The 18,000-nt window shown below is 36.9% G+C and overlaps 1 protein-coding gene across 4 annotated transcripts in view; it reads left to right on the top strand.

Moving 5' to 3' along the window:
• mybbp1a (MYB binding protein (P160) 1a) overlaps positions 1–18,000 on the top strand; it is a 282,215-nt gene that overhangs the window by 37,946 nt on the left and 226,269 nt on the right. For all 4 annotated transcript variants that reach the window (XM_034177480.1, XM_034177481.1, XM_034177479.1 and 1 more), the window contains exons 3-5: positions 3,197–3,280; positions 3,364–3,438; positions 3,663–3,770. In XM_034177480.1, the coding sequence (XP_034033371.1) occupies positions 3,197–3,280; positions 3,364–3,438; positions 3,663–3,770 (267 nt within the window). The remainder of the gene's footprint in view (positions 1–3,196; positions 3,281–3,363; positions 3,439–3,662; positions 3,771–18,000) is intronic.

The raw sequence follows: 18,000 nt of genomic DNA, 5'->3' as shown, positions 1-18,000 counted from the left end.
AAATGCTGCAGCTAGAGTACTGACGGGGACTAGCAGGAGAGAGCATATCTCACCCGTGTTGGCCTCTCTTCATTGGCTTCCTGTTAATTCTAGAATAGAATTTAAAATTCTTCTTCTTACTTATAAGGTTTTGAATAATCAGGTCCCATCTTATCTTAGGGACCTCGTAGTACCATATTACCCCATTAGAGCGCTTCGCTCTCAGACTGCAGGCTTACTTGTAGTTCCTAGGGTTTGTAAGAGTAGAATGGGAGGCAGAGCCTTCAGCTTTCAGGCTCCTCTCCTGTGGAACCAGCTCCCAATTCAGATCAGGGAGACAGATACCCTCTCTACTTTTAAGATTAGGCTTAAAACTTTCCTTTTCGCTAAGGCTTATAGTTAGGGCTGGATCAGGAGACCCTGGACTATCCCTTGGTTATGCTGCTTTAGACGTAGACTGTGGGGGGGGTTCCCATGATGCACTGTTTCTTTCTCTTTTTGCTCTGTATGCATCACTCTGCATTTAATCATTAGTGATCGATCTCTGCCCCCTTCCACAGCATGTCATTTTCCTGGTTCTTTCCCTCAGCCCCAACCAGTCTCAGCAGAAGACTGCCCCTCCCTGAGCCTGGTTCTGCTGGAGGTTTCTTCCTGTTAAAAGGGAGTTTTTCCTTCCCACTGTAGCCAAGTGCTTGCTCACAGGGGGTCGTTTTGACCGTTGGGGTTTTTCATAATTATTGTATGGCCTTGCCTTACAATATAAAGCACCTTGGGGCAACTGTTTGTTGTGATTTGGCGCTATATAAAAAAAAAAGTTGATTGATTGATTGATTGATGTTTGAAATGATCACTTGTGGATAATTTTACCTCAAAAAGGGCACCACCTATCTTGACTTTATGTCAGCAGATAGGAAATATTAAAATCAGTCTCAAACTTCAGCGTACGTTCTGCTGGTCAGGTCCAACACCCTCTGTAAAACCATACAAAAATCACAGACAACTTTCCACATTTAAGATATTTATTTAACTCTGGCAGGAGGTAAATAACAGGACATATCACAGTGAGCAATTTAATGATGACGACATTCCATGAGCAATGATTATATGATCTTCAGATAATTGGATTTCGTAGGGGGAGTTTTAGGAGTAAGATTCGTCCTAATTTAGCAGGGAATTTACTTTGGTGTTTATTAACTTGAGAGAAGATTAATGATTTTGAATAGAGTTAAATAAAGCCACTCTGTTTCATTCTGACATCGTAGCCCTTACTTGAGGCACAGTGCAGCTGGTCTCCGTTGGCCAGGTCCTGGAATAGTCTCCATTCAGTCGACGCTCCTTCCGTCACACAGCTTTTTCAGGGACCTTGACAAAGAGGCTTTGCAGGTCAACTCACCCCGTTTTGTTGGTTACCGGGGACGCATTCTGTTGTTATGCTGTGATTTTGCGGTGGCGGTTCAAGTCGCTGTTGACGTCTCAGCTGACCCAGGTATTTTTATCTCTGCAGCGCTCAGTAGTCAGGACCGTCAGATTAAGAGTTTGAGTGTCGTTATTCTCTATCAAAAATCAGAAATTCTTCTTTCATTGTCGTCTTTTTGGAAGGCGTGTCAAGTCAAAACTCAATACAATAAAATAGCTGGCTTTAGGAGAAAAATGTTCAAGAAAGGAATTTGGATGTGAAGAAGGAAAAAGGTCTTAATTTGAAAAATCGCAAAAGGAAGTTAAATGCGCCTGCGCGTTTAACTTGACAAAAGTTGAGCCAAAGTTATCTTCGGAAAAAAGGAAAGTAATTTCTTGTTGGCGCACCCAAACAAGAATTAAGTTTTAAGCAGCACGTGGCTTCAAACAAAGAGTCGTATATCTTTAACGGCTAGGCCGCATCTTTAGACTCTGGAAAAGGAAAGAAGCAGAAGAGAAAATAGACCAAAAAAGAGAGCTGTTTCCCAGGCGCAAGCTCCTTTAAAGGTTTTACAAGCTCCACCCCCAAGAATTCTGGGTAACGTAGTTTTTGGAGTTTCTTTCATTGATTTTATAAATATAAATCAGTGTGGTTCCAAAATTCCCGCTTCAAAACCTAAACAAGTCCTATAGAATAAATCTTGTAACTGGTTTTACCTGGAATTATATACCACATAACATATGTGAAAAACACATTAAATAAACGTTCCACAATGAACAGAGTATAACACATCAGATATAATACTTTCATGCGTGAGGTGAAATGAGTGACATGTTGTTTTATTTTCTTTTTTTTCTGTTACAACAATACAGTGATTTTCTTTTTCTTTTAAACGTGGTTACACTTAAGTCTGCAGGAGTTGGTCACCTGCCCTTCCCCAAATCGTCCAAACGGGGTCACTCTTGTTCCATGGCTGGATTTTTCATTTCCTTGTAAAAATGTGAAAAAGGTTAATACTAGGTCGATTGTAACCAAAGAAACTTTACTGTAATCAGTGGATTGATGGTAGTCCTTTAGTGGACTGTTTTTTTGTTGAGTCTAGTTGGAAATACATACTTTTACATACTTTTGGTGAAGAAGGTATGTCTTTCTGTGGAGGGTTTCTTTTTTTTATTATGAGAGAGAAGCTGGCACATCTGGTTTGGGGTCTTGATAAGATAGTTCACAGCTCTGTGAGGAATGCACTTTGGGGAGTCTTAAATCCTGAATATGGTGGGGGTTTTGACACCAAACCATCCTGTGCCTGGCTGGAGAGTCTCCCTTTGACATCTGGAGATATACCAGGCCTTGCTGTATGGAGTTTATCCTTTTTTTCTTTGAAGAAACTTTCATAGCCTTTGTTTGTGCAAAAATTAAGATGTTGAGGTTGGTTGATCACAGCAGCAGCTGGAGTGATACAAACACTGTGGACATGAGATGAAATGTCAGTGACTTACGGGTCAAACATCGCATGTCTGCAGTTGCATGGTGCAGTCATCCGTGTGTCTGCGGTCACACTGTGCGGTCATACCGCGTGTTCTGTGGTATGACCGCAGACACGCAGTGCGACCGCACTATGTGGTGCAACCGCACTATGCAGTCCTTCCGCATGTTCCTGCGTGTCTGCGGTCACACTGTGCGATTGTTCTGCCTGCAGTTCTGTGAACTGAACCGTTGCAGGTGTGCCATATGGTTCAATCCTAATACATGTCTCGTGACACCCCAAGTCTGTATGGATCAGCTGTGATGTGGTGAGAGATGGATGTGTGTTTGACTTTGCAGGTGCTTGGTGCTTTTGAGGACCTGTCTCTGCAGACCACACTGGACAGAATCAAAGACAAACACAATTTGCAGACGGTGAAGAAGGTTCGTCCTCAGCTCTAACCTCTGCTGATCTCCACACAAGTCAGCAGTCTCACATAGAGTTGCCTTTTTTTTTTTTTTTCCAGAAGCGTGTCAGAAATGCGATGTTTGGAAACCTGTTTGGTGTCCTTGCTCTTCATCAGTCCGGTCGCCTCTTCAAGGTAAGTGTCAACAATTGTCTTCTTCCCAACTGGCTGGGGACTGCAGATCCAGTATTTGTGTTTGTTTACTTGGCTCTATGATCACATGTTTGTGTCGCAGCTCATCAGCCGTTCTCCAGCTGGGCGGACTGGAACGATGAAGGCCAGATGTCCAAGAATTCAGACATTTGGCCTGAAGTGGTCACAGCCTGATTTGACTGTGAAATGTCTGTCTGTCTGTCCAGGAGCCCCCTGTAGTTTTGGGATGCGTCCAGTTGCTGCAGAGCCTGTCCCAGCACCGGCAGCACCTGAAGGACCTGCCCAGTAAGACCATGATGGACATCCTCAGCGAGGTGAGCACAGTTCTGCCGGATCCCACAAACCCAGCAGTCTGAACGTCCATCTGATTGTTGTTGTCACATGATAGACTTGGACGTTACCTCAGTAGACTGAGAACAGACGGCACTTAGGACAATGATGTGCTTTTTTTCTGTGGAATCTGTGCTTGATGTTCAGCAGTTTATGGGAGGAGGAAAGTTGAAATGGAGAAATCGGCCCCTTTCAGACCTTTGATATTGGACAGGCTGCGTCCCACATCAGCATCATCAGCTCTGGCTACATATGACACAGCACAGCTTGCCAAGTGTCCAACAAGCGTTTAACTTGCAGGGAGAAAAACGTAAAAAAAAAAAAAAAAAAAAAACTCTGCATAATTAATTTGCTTCCTAAAGGGGTCATATTGTCTAAAACCAGTTTCAGGTTAAACATCTCCAAAGTCCCAGAATTCTGAGTGACTCAGAAATACTGCAACAAACGTCAGTGTGACCTGATGCAGCCCGTTCTAGAAAGACCAGCCCAGGATCTCCGCTTGGCCTCGTTATATCCCCCCCACCCCCATCCCCAGTATGATACTACTTTGATCAGCCTGTCCGTCCGTCCATATTCGCTTGTTAGCACGAGATCAATCAATCAATCAATCAATTTTTTTTATATAGCGCCAAATCACAACAAACAGTTGCCCCAAGGCGAGATCTCAAGAACCAGTTGACCAAATTCATTCATATTTAGCGTGAGGGTGAATTTGGGTGATCCCTGACATGTGGGGACCAGGGGGACATGTCCTCTCCTCATGACTCTTGTCTGTATAGGGAATTGATCAGGAATTGATAAGGCAGTTAAACAAAGCATCAGACTCAATAATGGTTTCAGTATTAATAAAATCCATTTCACCCTGAGGCGGGGGGTTTGTCAGCCATGAGAGGAGATGAAGCACTTCTTGGAGACTCAGGCTGGCTTCTGTCTGCACCTGCTGTTCATTTGCCTTGAATGTGGTGTTTCCCGTAGAGACGTGAGAGGTCCGTGTGTGTGGTGGGCGACTAATTATGACTGCATGGGCATTGATAGACTTACAATCATGAATACTTTGATGTTGCATTACGAACCGGAATGTTAAAGAACATGTCCTTGTTTTTGTATTTTTTTGTGGTTTATTTTTTAGATCTAAAGCAGATGAATTTTAGGTCTATTTTTTAGATCTAAGACACATTAACAGGCTTTTAATGAGTCTTTCATTGGATTCAGGTGTGTTGGAACAGGGAGACAACTAAGAGTGTCAGGAAGGTAGATCTCAAAGACCAAACTTGGGCACCCCTGGTCTAAAGGATAATTTTGGGGGTTATTTTTCCATTCCATTATTCCATTCTTCTTGCAAGAAGGAAGGCAGAGGTATGTGTTAGTCTGTGTAAATTGGTTTCAGTATCAAATTTAGTTATTTCTTATGTGGCATGTTTGTCATTAGCAGTTACACTTTTTGAAGGGGAGAAAAGCTGGAAAGCTTGTTTTTCTATATAGAGGGGTGTGGCATGGCACAGAAGGAGGTAGGGCACACGACGCGGACTCGAAGCCGAGGTGTAAAGGTAATACATGCTGTATCAAGAAAACAGGCAATGGTACGGTGCACAGTCAGGCAGTCAGCGGGGCGACAGTACAGGTAGATGAGAGGCAGATCAGCAAACAAGCAGGAATCAGGTTCACGGCATGGTGGAGGTCGGAGAAAACAAGCAAGGTTAAAACATGGGGCAAACAAGACTGAAACAAGGATGCGAGGATGTGACACGAGATCAACAAACTGGCAGAGGACAGAGAGACAGTGAGGGCTTAAATACAGGGGGAGTAATTAGCGAGTGATAAGCAGCTGTGGGGAAGGTTCTTGAAGGGGTGCGATTTCTGTTCAGGGTCCGACCCTCATCACACATGTGAAGTTTCAAGTCAATCAGACAAAGCATGAAGGAGTTGACATTCCATGATGAATTACAATAGAATTACAATTACAGTAGGGACCTTGTAGGATGTTGTCCGACTCAGGCCCTAATAAATAAATAATAATAAAACAGTACAATTGCAATAGGGTCCTCATAGGTCTTTGTCCTACTCGGCCCTAATAATAATAATAATAATAATAATAATAATAAACAGCACAATTACAATAGGGTCCTCATAGATCTTTGTCCTACTCAGCCCTAATAATAATAATAATAATAACAATAATAATAATAAACAGCACAATTACAATAGGGTTCTCACAGGTCTTTGTCCTACTCAGCCCTAATAATAATAATAATAAACAGCACAATTACAATAGGGTCCTCATAGGTCTTTGTCCTACTTGGCCCTAATAATAATAATAATAATAAACAGCACAATTACAATAGGGTCCTCATAGGTCTTTGTCCTACTCGGCCCTAATAATAATAATAATAATAAACAGCACAATTAATAGGGTCCTCATAGGTCTTTGTCCTACTCGGCCCTAATAATAATAATAATAATAATAATAATAAACAGCACAATTACAATAGGGTCTTCATAGGTCTTTGTCCTACTCGGCCCTAATAATAATAATAAACAGCATAATTACAATAGGGCCCTCATAGGTCTTTGTCCTACTCGTCCCTAACAACAATAATAATAATAATAATAATAAACATCACAATTACAATAGGGTCCTCATAGGTCTTTGTCCTACTCGGCCCTAATAATAATAATAATAATAAACAGCACAATTACAATAGGGTCCTCATAGGTCTTTGTCCTACTCGGCCCTAATAATAATAATAATAATAAACAGCACAATTACAATATGGTCCTCATAGGTCTTTGTCCTACTCGGCCCTAATAATAATAATAATAATAAACAGCACAATTACAATAGGGTCCTCATAGGTCTTTGTCCTACTCGGCCCTAATAATAATAATAATAATAAACAGCACAATTACAATATGGTCCTCATAGGTCTTTGTCCTACTCGGGCCTAATAATAATAATAATAATAAACAGCACAATTACAATAGGGTCCTCATACGTCGTTGTCCTACTCGGCCCTAATAATAATAATAATAATAATAATAAACAGCACAATTACAATATGGTCCTCATAGGTTTTTGTTGTACTCGGCCCTAATAATAATAATAATAATAATAATAATAAACAGCACAATTACAATATGGTCCTCATAGGTTTTTGTTGTACTCGGCCCTAATAATAATAATAATAATAATAATAATAATAAACAGCACAATTATAATATGGTCCTCATAGGTTTTTGTTGTACTCGGCCCTAATAATAATAATAATAATAATAATAAACAGCACAATTATAATATGGTCCTCATAGGTTTTGTTGTACTCGGCCCTAATAATAATAATAATAATAATAAACAGCACAATTACAATATGGTCCTCATAGGTTTTTGTTGTACTCGGCCCTAATAATAATAATAATAATAAACAGCACAATTACAATATGGTCCTCATAGGTTTTTGTTGTACTCGGCCCTAATAATAATAATAATAATAATAATAATAAACAGCACAATTACAATATGGTCCTCATAGGTTTTTGTTGTACTCGGCCCTAATAATAATAATAATAATAATAATAATAATAAACAGCACAATTACAATATGGTCCTCATACGTCGTTGTCCTACTCGGCCCTAATAATAATAATAATAATAATAATAAACAGCACAGTTACAATATGGTCCTCATAGGTTTTTGTCCTACTCGGCCCTAATAATAATAATAATAATAATAAACAGCACAATTACAATATGGTCCTCATAGGTTTTTGTTGTACTTGGCCCTAATAATAATATTAATAATAATAATAATAAACAGCACAGTTACAATATGGTCCTCATAGGTTTTTGTTGTACTCGGCCCTAATAATAATAATAATAAACAGCACAATTATAATATGGTCCTCATACGTTTTTGTTGTACTCGGCCCTAATAATAATAATAATAATAAACAGCACAATTACAATAGGGTCCTCATAGGTCTTTGTCGTACTCGGCCCTAATAATAATAATAATAATAATAATAATAATAATAAACAGCACAATTACAATAGGGTCTTCATAGGTCTTTGTCCTACTCGGCCCTAATAATAATAATAAACAGCATAATTACAATAGGGCCCTCATAGGTCTTTGTCCTACTCGTCCCTAACAACAATAATAATAATAATAAACATCACAATTACAATAGGGTCCTCATAGGTCTTTGTCCTACTCGGCCCTAATAATAATAATAATAATAAACAGCACAATTACAATAGGGTCCTCATAGGTCTTTGTCCTACTCGGCCCTAATAATAATAATAATAATAATAATAAACAGCACAATTACAATATGGTCCTCATAGGTCTTTGTCCTACTCGGCCCTAATAATAATAATAATAATAAACAGCACAATTACAATAGGGTCCTCATAGGTCTTTGTCCTACTCGGCCCTAATAATAATAATAATAATAAACAGCACAATTACAATATGGTCCTCATAGGTCTTTGTCCTACTCGGGCCTAATAATAATAATAATAATAAACAGCACAATTACAATAGGGTCCTCATACGTCGTTGTCCTACTCGGCCCTAATAATAATAATAATAATAATAATAAACAGCACAGTTACAATATGGTCCTCATAGGTTTTTGTCCTACTCGGCCCTAATAATAATAATAATAATAATAATAAACAGCACAATTACAATATGGTCCTCATAGGTTTTTGTTGTACTTGGCCCTAATAATAATATTAATAATAATAATAATAATAAACAGCACAGTTACAATATGGTCCTCATAGGTTTTTGTTGTACTCGGCCCTAATAATAATAATAATAATAAACAGCACAATTATAATATGGTCCTCATAGGTTTTTGTTGTACTCGGCCCTAATAATAATTAATAATAATAAACAGCACAATTATAATATGGTCCTCATAGGTTTTTGTTGTACTCGGCCCTAATAATAATAATAATAATAAACAGCACAGTTACAATATGGTCCTCATAGGTTTTTGTTGTACTCGGCCCTAATAATAATAATAATAATAATAATAAACAGCACAATTACAATATGGTCCTCATAGGTTTTTGTTGTACTCGGCCCTAATAATAATAATAATAATAATAATAATAAACAGCACAATTATAATATGGTCCTCATAGGTTTTTGTTGTACTCGGCCCTAATAATAATAATAATAATAATAATAATAAACAGCACAATTATAATATGGTCCTCATAGGTTTTTGTTGTACTCGGCCCTAATAATAATAATAATAATAAAAGGCACAATTACAATATGGTCCTCATAGGTTTTTGTTGTACTCGGCCCTAATAATAATAATAATAATAAACAGCACAATTACAATATGGTCCTCATAGGTTTTTGTTGTACTCGGCCCTAATAATAATAATAATAATAATAATAATAATAAACAGCACAATTACAATATGGTCCTCATACGTCGTTGTCCTACTCGGCCCTAATAATAATAATAATAATAATAAACAGCACAATTACAATATGGTCCTCATAGGTTTTTGTTGTACTCGGCCCTAATAATAATAATAATAATAATAATAATAATAAACAGCACAATTACAATATGGTCCTCATACGTCGTTGTCCTACTCGGCCCTAATAATAATAATAATAAACAGCACAGTTACAATATGGTCCTCATAGGTTTTTGTTGTACTCGGCCCTAATAATAATAATAATAAACAGCACAATTATAATATGGTCCTCATACGTTTTTGTTGTACTCGGCCCTAATAATAATAATAATAATAAACAGCACAATTATAATATGGTCCTCATAGGTTTTTGTTGTACTCGGCCCTAATAATAATAATAATAATTAATAATAATAAACAGCACAATTATAATATGGTCCTCATAGGTTTTTGTTGTACTCGGCCCTAATAATAATAATAATAATAATAATAATAATAAACAGCACAATTACAATATGGTCCTCATACGTCGTTGTCCTACTCGGCCCTAATAATAATAATAATAATAATAAACAGCACAATTACAATATGGTCCTCATAGGTTTTTGTTGTACTCGGCCCTAATAATAATAATAATAATAATAATAATAATAATAAACAGCACAATTACAATATGGTCCTCATACGTCGTTGTCCTACTCGGCCCTAATAATAATAATAATAAACAGCACAGTTACAATATGGTCCTCATAGGTTTTTGTTGTACTCGGCCCTAATAATAATAATAATAAACAGCACAATTATAATATGGTCCTCATACGTTTTTGTTGTACTCGGCCCTAATAATAATAATAATAATAAACAGCACAATTATAATATGGTCCTCATAGGTTTTTGTTGTACTCGGCCCTAATAATAATAATAATAAAAATAAACAGCACAATTACAATATGGTCCTCATAGGTTTTTGTTGTACTCGGCCCTAATAATAATAATAATAATAATAATAAACAGCACAATTACAATATGGTCCTCATAGGTTTTTGTTGTACTCGGCCCTAATAATAATAATAATAATAATAATAAACAGCACAATTATAATATGGTCCTCATACGTTTTTGTTGTACTCGGCCCTAATAATAATAATAATAATAAACAGCACAATTATAATATGGTCCTCATAGGTTTTTGTTGTACTCGGCCCTAATAATAATAATAATAATAATAATAAACAGCACAATTATAATATGGTCCTCATAGGTTTTTGTTGTACTCGGCCCTAATAATAATAATAATAATAATAAACAGCACAATTATAATATGGTCCTCATACGTTTTTGTTGTACTCGGCCCTAATAATAATAATAATAATAATAATAATAATAATAATAATAAACAGCACAATTACAATATGGTCCTCATAGGTTTTTGTTGTACTCGGCCCTAATAATAATAATAATAATAATAAACAGCACAATTATAATATGGTCCTCATAGGTTTTTGTTGTACTCGGCCCTAATAATAATAATAATAATAATAAACAGCACAATTATAATATGGTCCTCATAGGTTTTTGTTGTACTCGGCCCTAATAATAATAATAATAATAATAATAATAATAAACAGCACAATTACAATATGGTCCTCATAGGTTTTTGTTGTACTCGGCCCTAATAATAATAATAATAATAATAATAAACAGCACAATTACAATATGGTCCTCATAGGTTTTTGTTGTACTCGGCCCTAATAATAATAATAATAATAATAATAAACAGCACAATTATAATATGGTCCTCATAGGTTTTTGTTGTACTCGGCCCTAATAATAATAATAATAATAAACAGCACAATTACAATATGGTCCTCATAGGTTTTTGTCCTACTCGGCTGTAATAATAATAATAATAATAATAATAAACAGCACAATTATAATATGGTCCTCATAGGTTTTTGTTGTACTCGGCCCTAATAATAATAATAATAAAAAACAGCACAATTATAATATGGTCCTCATAGGTTTTTGTTGTACTCGGCCCTAATAATAATAATAATAATAATAATAATAATAAACAGCACAATTACAATATGGTCCTCATAGGTTTTTGTTGTACTCGGCCCTAATAATAATAATAATAATAATAATAATAATAAACAGCACAATTACAATATGGTCCTCATAGGTTTTTGTTGTACTCGGCCCTAATAATAATAATAGTAATAATAAACATCACAATTACAATATGGTCCTCATAGGTTTTTGTCCTACTCGGCCGTAATAATAATAATAATAATAATAAACAGCACAATTACAATATGGTCCTCATAGGATTTTGTCCTACTCGGCCGTAATAATAATAATAAACAGCACAATTACAATATGGTCCTCATAGGATTTTGTTGTACTCGGCCGTAATAATAATAATAATAATAATAAACATCACAATTACAATATGGTCCTCATAGGTTTTTGTCCTACTCGGCCGTAATAATAATAATAATAATAATAAACATCACAATTACAATATGGTCCTCATAGGTTTTTGTCCTACTCGGCCGTAATAATAATAATAATAAACAGCACAATTACAATATGGTCCTCATAGGATTTTGTTGTACTCGGCCGTAATAATAATAATAATAATAATAATAAACATCACAATTACAATATGGTCCTCATAGGTTTTTGTCCTACTCGGCCGTAATAATAATAATAATAATAATAAACAGCACAATTACAATATGGTCCTCATAGGTTTTTGTCCTACTCGGCCGTAATAATAATAATAATAAACAGCACAATTACAATATGGTCCTCATAGGATTTTGTCCTACTCGGCCGTAATATTAATAATAAACAGCACAATTACAATATGGTCCTCATAGGATTTTGTTGTACTCGGCCGTAATAATAATAATAATAATAATAATAAACATCACAATTACAATATGGTCCTCATAGGTCTTTGTCCTACTTGGCTGTAATAATAATAATAATAAAAAACTGCACAATTGACTTCTGGTATGGCCGTGAGCTAGACAGTCACACTCGATTTTGCTCTCTACAACAATTCTGACTAATCCTCACTACAACAAGGAAAACTGCTCTAAAACTGTGAAATTTATATAGCTAAATATGCCTGGCCCCGGAAAAGGTGGGAAAGAAAAATTCAAAACTACGCAGTCTAAACTGACAGATTATGGTCTGCACAGAGTAGAGCCGACCGCTAGCCAAGAAGCTAATGCTATTAGCACAGACGCTAACACTGAAGCAACTACCAGCACAGGTGAAGACGCCAATGTGGAGGTACACGCCGTCAAGACACCTGCACCCAGCACAGATAATCTGCACTCTGCTAAAGACGAAATTCTGGGAGAGTTGTGTAACTTGAGGGCAGAGTTTACCTGTTTGTCCTGTACAAGAACCATCGCGTGAGACTGTTTACTGACATCGCTACAGAGGTGCACAAGCAGCTCGACGAGGTGCGTAACCAGTTGTGCCAGCTTGGAGTGAGACATGGCATTCTCTCCCCATCAACGCTGGTGCTGACATACAAACAGACTGTCTACAAGTTTAACTCTCCAGCAGAGGCCAAGAATTTTATGAAGATCCAGATGGACACTGAAAAAAACAAACTGACTGGGATGTAAAGGTACTGTTAAACATTGCTGTTAATTTGGGAAAGGTTTGTATTTCTTATCACCACCACTATTATTAGAAAATTTGATAGTAAACAACAATAACTGACAATCATATGTATACATCTTTAACTCTGTTATCTGTTTATTTACTCTATCTATCTATCTATCTATCTATCTATCTATCTATCTATCTATCTATCTATCTATCTATCTATCTATCTATCTATCTATATATTAGTTTTTTTTTTCTCTCAAACTAGAGTAAATATTGTCTATTAAAAAGAGAAGGAAGGGAAAGGAAGGAAAGAGGAAAGGAAAAAAGATATAAATAAATAATAATAACTTTAATAATAATAAGATAAAAAATAAAATAAAAAAGGGATCTATTATCTGAAACCAGTAGCAGGTAGACGTATAAATGTTACACTACTGATAGTAGTTCAGATCGTAAAATCTGTGATAGAGGTTGGAAAAAGAACATTTCATGAGGTGACCCAGCTAGCTGGAGAAGGAGTATATGTATGTGTGTTGTTTATGGTTTTTGGTTTGCGTTCTAATGTTTGAATATTTGTTCCCTCCCAGACACTTTTATATTCTGTAACTGAAAGGTATTTTATTTGTTTAGATGACTCAAAAACGTGAAATTAAATATACTTCATGGAACTGCAGGGGTTTACAAAAAATGAAAAAGATCAAGCAAGTCATTAATAAAATAAAGGATTTGGGCTCAAAAATAGTATTTTTGCAGGAGACACACTCTTGAGAGTGAAAATATCAGGATAAGCAGAAGGCGCGATGTATCCTTCATTTACAACAAGAGCTCGAGGAGTCATTACATTAATACATAAATCAATACCTTTTCAAGTCGTGAATGTAATAAAAGATAAATTCGGAAGATACCTAATCATCCAAGGATCTATTTTAAGAGTCCCTTAACCTAATCAATGTATATGGACCAAATTCCATATACTCCTGGTAGGACTCCCCATTCCTACCAGGCTGCTCAAGGAAGCCCTACCATTATTTAATGCTTCGATCTTAAATATGATCAATCTATCTTTGTTAGTTGGCTATGTACCACAGGCTTTTAAGGTGGCAGTAATTAAACCATTACTTAAAAAGCCATCACTTGACCCAGCTATCTTAGCTAATTATAGGCCAATCTCCAACCTTCCTTTTCTCACAAAAATTCTTGAAAGGGTAGTTGTAAAACAGCTAACTGATCATTTGCAGAGGAATGGTCTATTTGAAGAGTTTCAGTCAGGTTTTAGAATTCATCATAGTACAGAAACAGCATTAGTGAAGGTTACAAATGATCTTCTTATGGCCTCGGACAGTGGACTCATCTCTGTGCTTGTTCTGTTAGACCTCAGTGCTGCTTTTGATACTGTTGACCATAAAATTTTATTAGAGATTAGAGCATGCCATAGGTATTAAAGGCACTGCGCTGCGGTGGTTTGAATCATATTTGTCTAATAGATTACAATTTGTTCATGTAAATGGGGAATCTTCTTCACAGACTAAAGTTAATTATGGAGTTCCACAAGGTTCTGTGCTAAGACCAATTTTATTCACTTTATACATGCTTCCCTTAGGAAGTATTATTAGACGGTATTGCTTAAATTTTCATTGTTACGCAGATGATACCCAGCTTTATCTATCCATGAAGCCAGAGGACACACACCAATTAGCTAAACTGCAGGATTGTCTTACAGACATAAAGACATGGATGACCTCTAATTTCCTGCTTTTAAACTCAGATAAAACTGAAGTTATTGTACTTGGCCCCACAAATCTTAGAAACATGGTGTCTAACCAGATCCTTACTCTGGATGGCATTACCCTGACCTCTAGTAATACTGTGAGAAATCTTGGAGTCATTTTTGATCAGGATATGTCATTCAAAGCGCATATTAAACAAATATGTAGGACTGCTTTTTTGCATTTACGCAATATCTCTAAAATCAGAAAGGTCTTGTCTCAGAGTGATGCTGAAAAACTAATTCATGCATTTATTTCCTCTAGGCTGGACTATTGTAATTCATTATTATCAGGTTGTCCTAAAAGTTCCCTGAAAAGCCTTCAGTTAATTCAAAATGCTGCAGCTAGAGTACTGACGGGGACTAGAAGGAGAGAGCATATCTCACCCATATTGGCCTCTCTTCATTGGCTTCCTGTTAATTCTAGAATAGAATTTAAAATTCTTCTTCTTACTTATAAGGTTTTGAATAATCAGGTCCCATCTTATCTTAGGGACCTCATAGTACCATATCACCCCAATAGAGCGCTTCGCTCTCAGACTGCAGGCTTACTTGTAGTTCCTAGGGTTTGTAAGAGTAGAATGGGAGGCAGAGCCTTCAGCTTTCAGGCTCCTCTCCTGTGGAACCAGCTCCCAGTTCAGATCAGGGAGACAGACACCCTCTCTACTTTTAAGATTAGGCTTAAAACTTTCCTTTTTGCTAAAGCTTATAGTTAGGGCTGGATCAGGTGACTCTGAACCATCCCTTAGTTATGCTGCTATAGACTTAGACTGCTGGGGGGTTCCCATGATGCACTGAGTGTTTCTTTCTCTTTTTGCTCTGTATGCACCACTCTGCATTTAATCATTAGTGATTGATCTCTGCTCCCCTCCACAGCATGTCTTTTTCCTGGTTCTCTCCCTCAGCCCCAACCAGTCCCAGCAGAAGACTGCCCCTCCCTGAGCCTGGTTCTGCTGGAGGTTTCTTCCTGTTAAAAGGGAGTTTTTCCTTCCCACTGTAGCCAAGTGCTTGCTCACAGGGGGTCGTTTTGACCGTTGGGGTTTTACATAATTATTGTATGGCCTTGCCTTACAATATAAAGCGCCTTGGGGCAACTGTTTGTTGTGATTTGGCGCTATATAAAAAATAATTGATTGATTGATTGATTGATGATAGCTTTTTCACAAATTTATTCCTAACTATCTCCTCTCTCCCAGGAAAGAGCATTATCGGTGGAGATTGGAACTGTGTTTTGAGCCCAGCTATAGATTGTTCAACTGGAATTGACCAAACTCATCATAAATGCAGAGAAATCATCCAGACCTTAATGAAAGAGTTACAGATGATAGACATTTGGCGACATTTTAATCCTACTGAAGTTACATACTCCTGTTATTCCAAAACATTTAATTCTTACTCGCACATAGATTATTTTCTGGTTTCGGCAGACTCGTTGTCCAACATGATAGATTGTACATATGATGGAATTATTATTTCAGATCATGCCTCGTGCAGTTTAAAATATGTTTATAATTCAATAATAGACCCTCCTAGATGGTGCTTACATCAAAAATGGCTCAAAGACGAATCATTTGTTGCTTATATAGGAAATAAAATAGATCAATCAATCAATCAATCAATTTGATGAATATTTTAGTTTAAATACTACACAAACAACAGCCTGTATCAAATGGGACGCCTTTAAGGCCTGTATAAAGGGCTATATAATTTCATACACTACTTCAAAATCTAAAGAACAACGTAAGAAAACACAACATCTTGAAGAAGAAATACAGAACTTAGAGAGGCAGGTCTTCAAAAATAGGAAGCCATCAGTGGAAAGAAAGTTGATGTTATTGAGAGCACAATATAATTAAGAGTCAGCAGATCGGGCAGCTTCTAATATATTACGATTAAACCAATCTTTTTATGAACAGGGAGAAAAACCTGGTAGGATTTTAGCATGGCAAGTAAAGCAACAGGAAGTACAAAAAAATATTAATTCAATAATAAACTCAAAGGGGGAAACGCTAGTAGACCCAATTGAAATAAACACGGAATTCAAAAATTATTATGAAAAACTATACGAATCTCAGTGCACTGTAGACATTGATACACACAATGCATTCTTGGATAAGATAACCATACCTACTATAACTGATTTTATTAAGCAACAATTAGATGCAATGATTAGTGAACAAGAAATAATCAAAACTATTGACATTTTTGTAATTGTCATTACATGTGGTTCTACATGCTCCTGTATCACAAAGGAATGCCACCGGTCGTCCATTTACCAACAAAGTCACTTCTGGTTTTGGTACCGGATTTGCCAGTAAGGCACACAGATCCATATCACAATCAGACTGCCTATCTGATGTGGAATCATAGATTATGGATTCTAGTCATTGTGGATACTGTGGCTGCGGAGGATTATTCCGTTGTGGAATTCCTCCTGCTGCTCCATCAGTAGGTGGATTCGGACAATTTCTATACATATGTCCCTCTCTTCCACAGTTCCAACAAATCAGGGGACCACGTGGTGGCCCTCCCTGTCTGTGCTGCTGTTGTGGTTGCCATGGTCCTTGACGTTGTGGCTGTCCACCTTGTCTATTTTGCCATGGCTTTTGGGGGCGTTTGCACTGCTTCTGCTGTCTTAAGTTACCCTGTTGGTAATATATTTCACCATCTCCGTGTGCTACATACACTCCTTTGTTGCTGTTCCCTGTCTTTTTCTGCTTTAAGACTCCTTCTGCATGACAGCAGTGTGTATGTGTTTCTTCCAATGTGCCTGTTGGCAGTCCAATCCAATGTTTCTGTATCCAAGCTTTTATATCCTTGTTGGAATGTTGGATCAGAGCGTTTTTCAATTGTTGTTCATACACAGGTGTTCCTGGCAATATGCCACTATGGACTCTAAATACACTCTCAAATCTGCATCTAAACTCTGTCCATGGCTCTCCTTCTTTGAGTTGTCCTGGTAATTTCAGTATAATTTATCTTTGGTCCTAACACACCTTTTGCACGTGTAATCATAGCTTCCACTCTTGTTTTCAAGACTGGATCATCATGTGGCAACGGTACGCCATCCTGGTCTGCAGGATTCCAGTCTCCGCGTATCTGACTCCATTTAGGGCCACATGCTTTCATCCACACCTGTTGGACTTCAGGTCCACTAAGGTGGTAAGAATTTCTAATGTTTTCTATATCCTGCATAAATCCCTCAATGTCGACATGTGGCGATGGTATCATGTCGACTGCTGCTTTGATATCATCAGCATTCCATGTTCGATATACGAGCATGGTTGATCGCTGTCCTGCTGTTCCTGCACGAGGATTTGGTACTTCTATCATAGGATAGGCACCTCCCTGGTCACTGTGTTCC

The sequence above is a fragment of the Thalassophryne amazonica genome, chromosome 9 (assembly GCF_902500255.1).
Source record: "Thalassophryne amazonica chromosome 9, fThaAma1.1, whole genome shotgun sequence".
In the NCBI taxonomy this organism is placed as follows: Eukaryota; Metazoa; Chordata; class Actinopteri; order Batrachoidiformes; family Batrachoididae; genus Thalassophryne; species Thalassophryne amazonica.
This window is presented reverse-complemented; position numbering and strand designations above follow the sequence as displayed.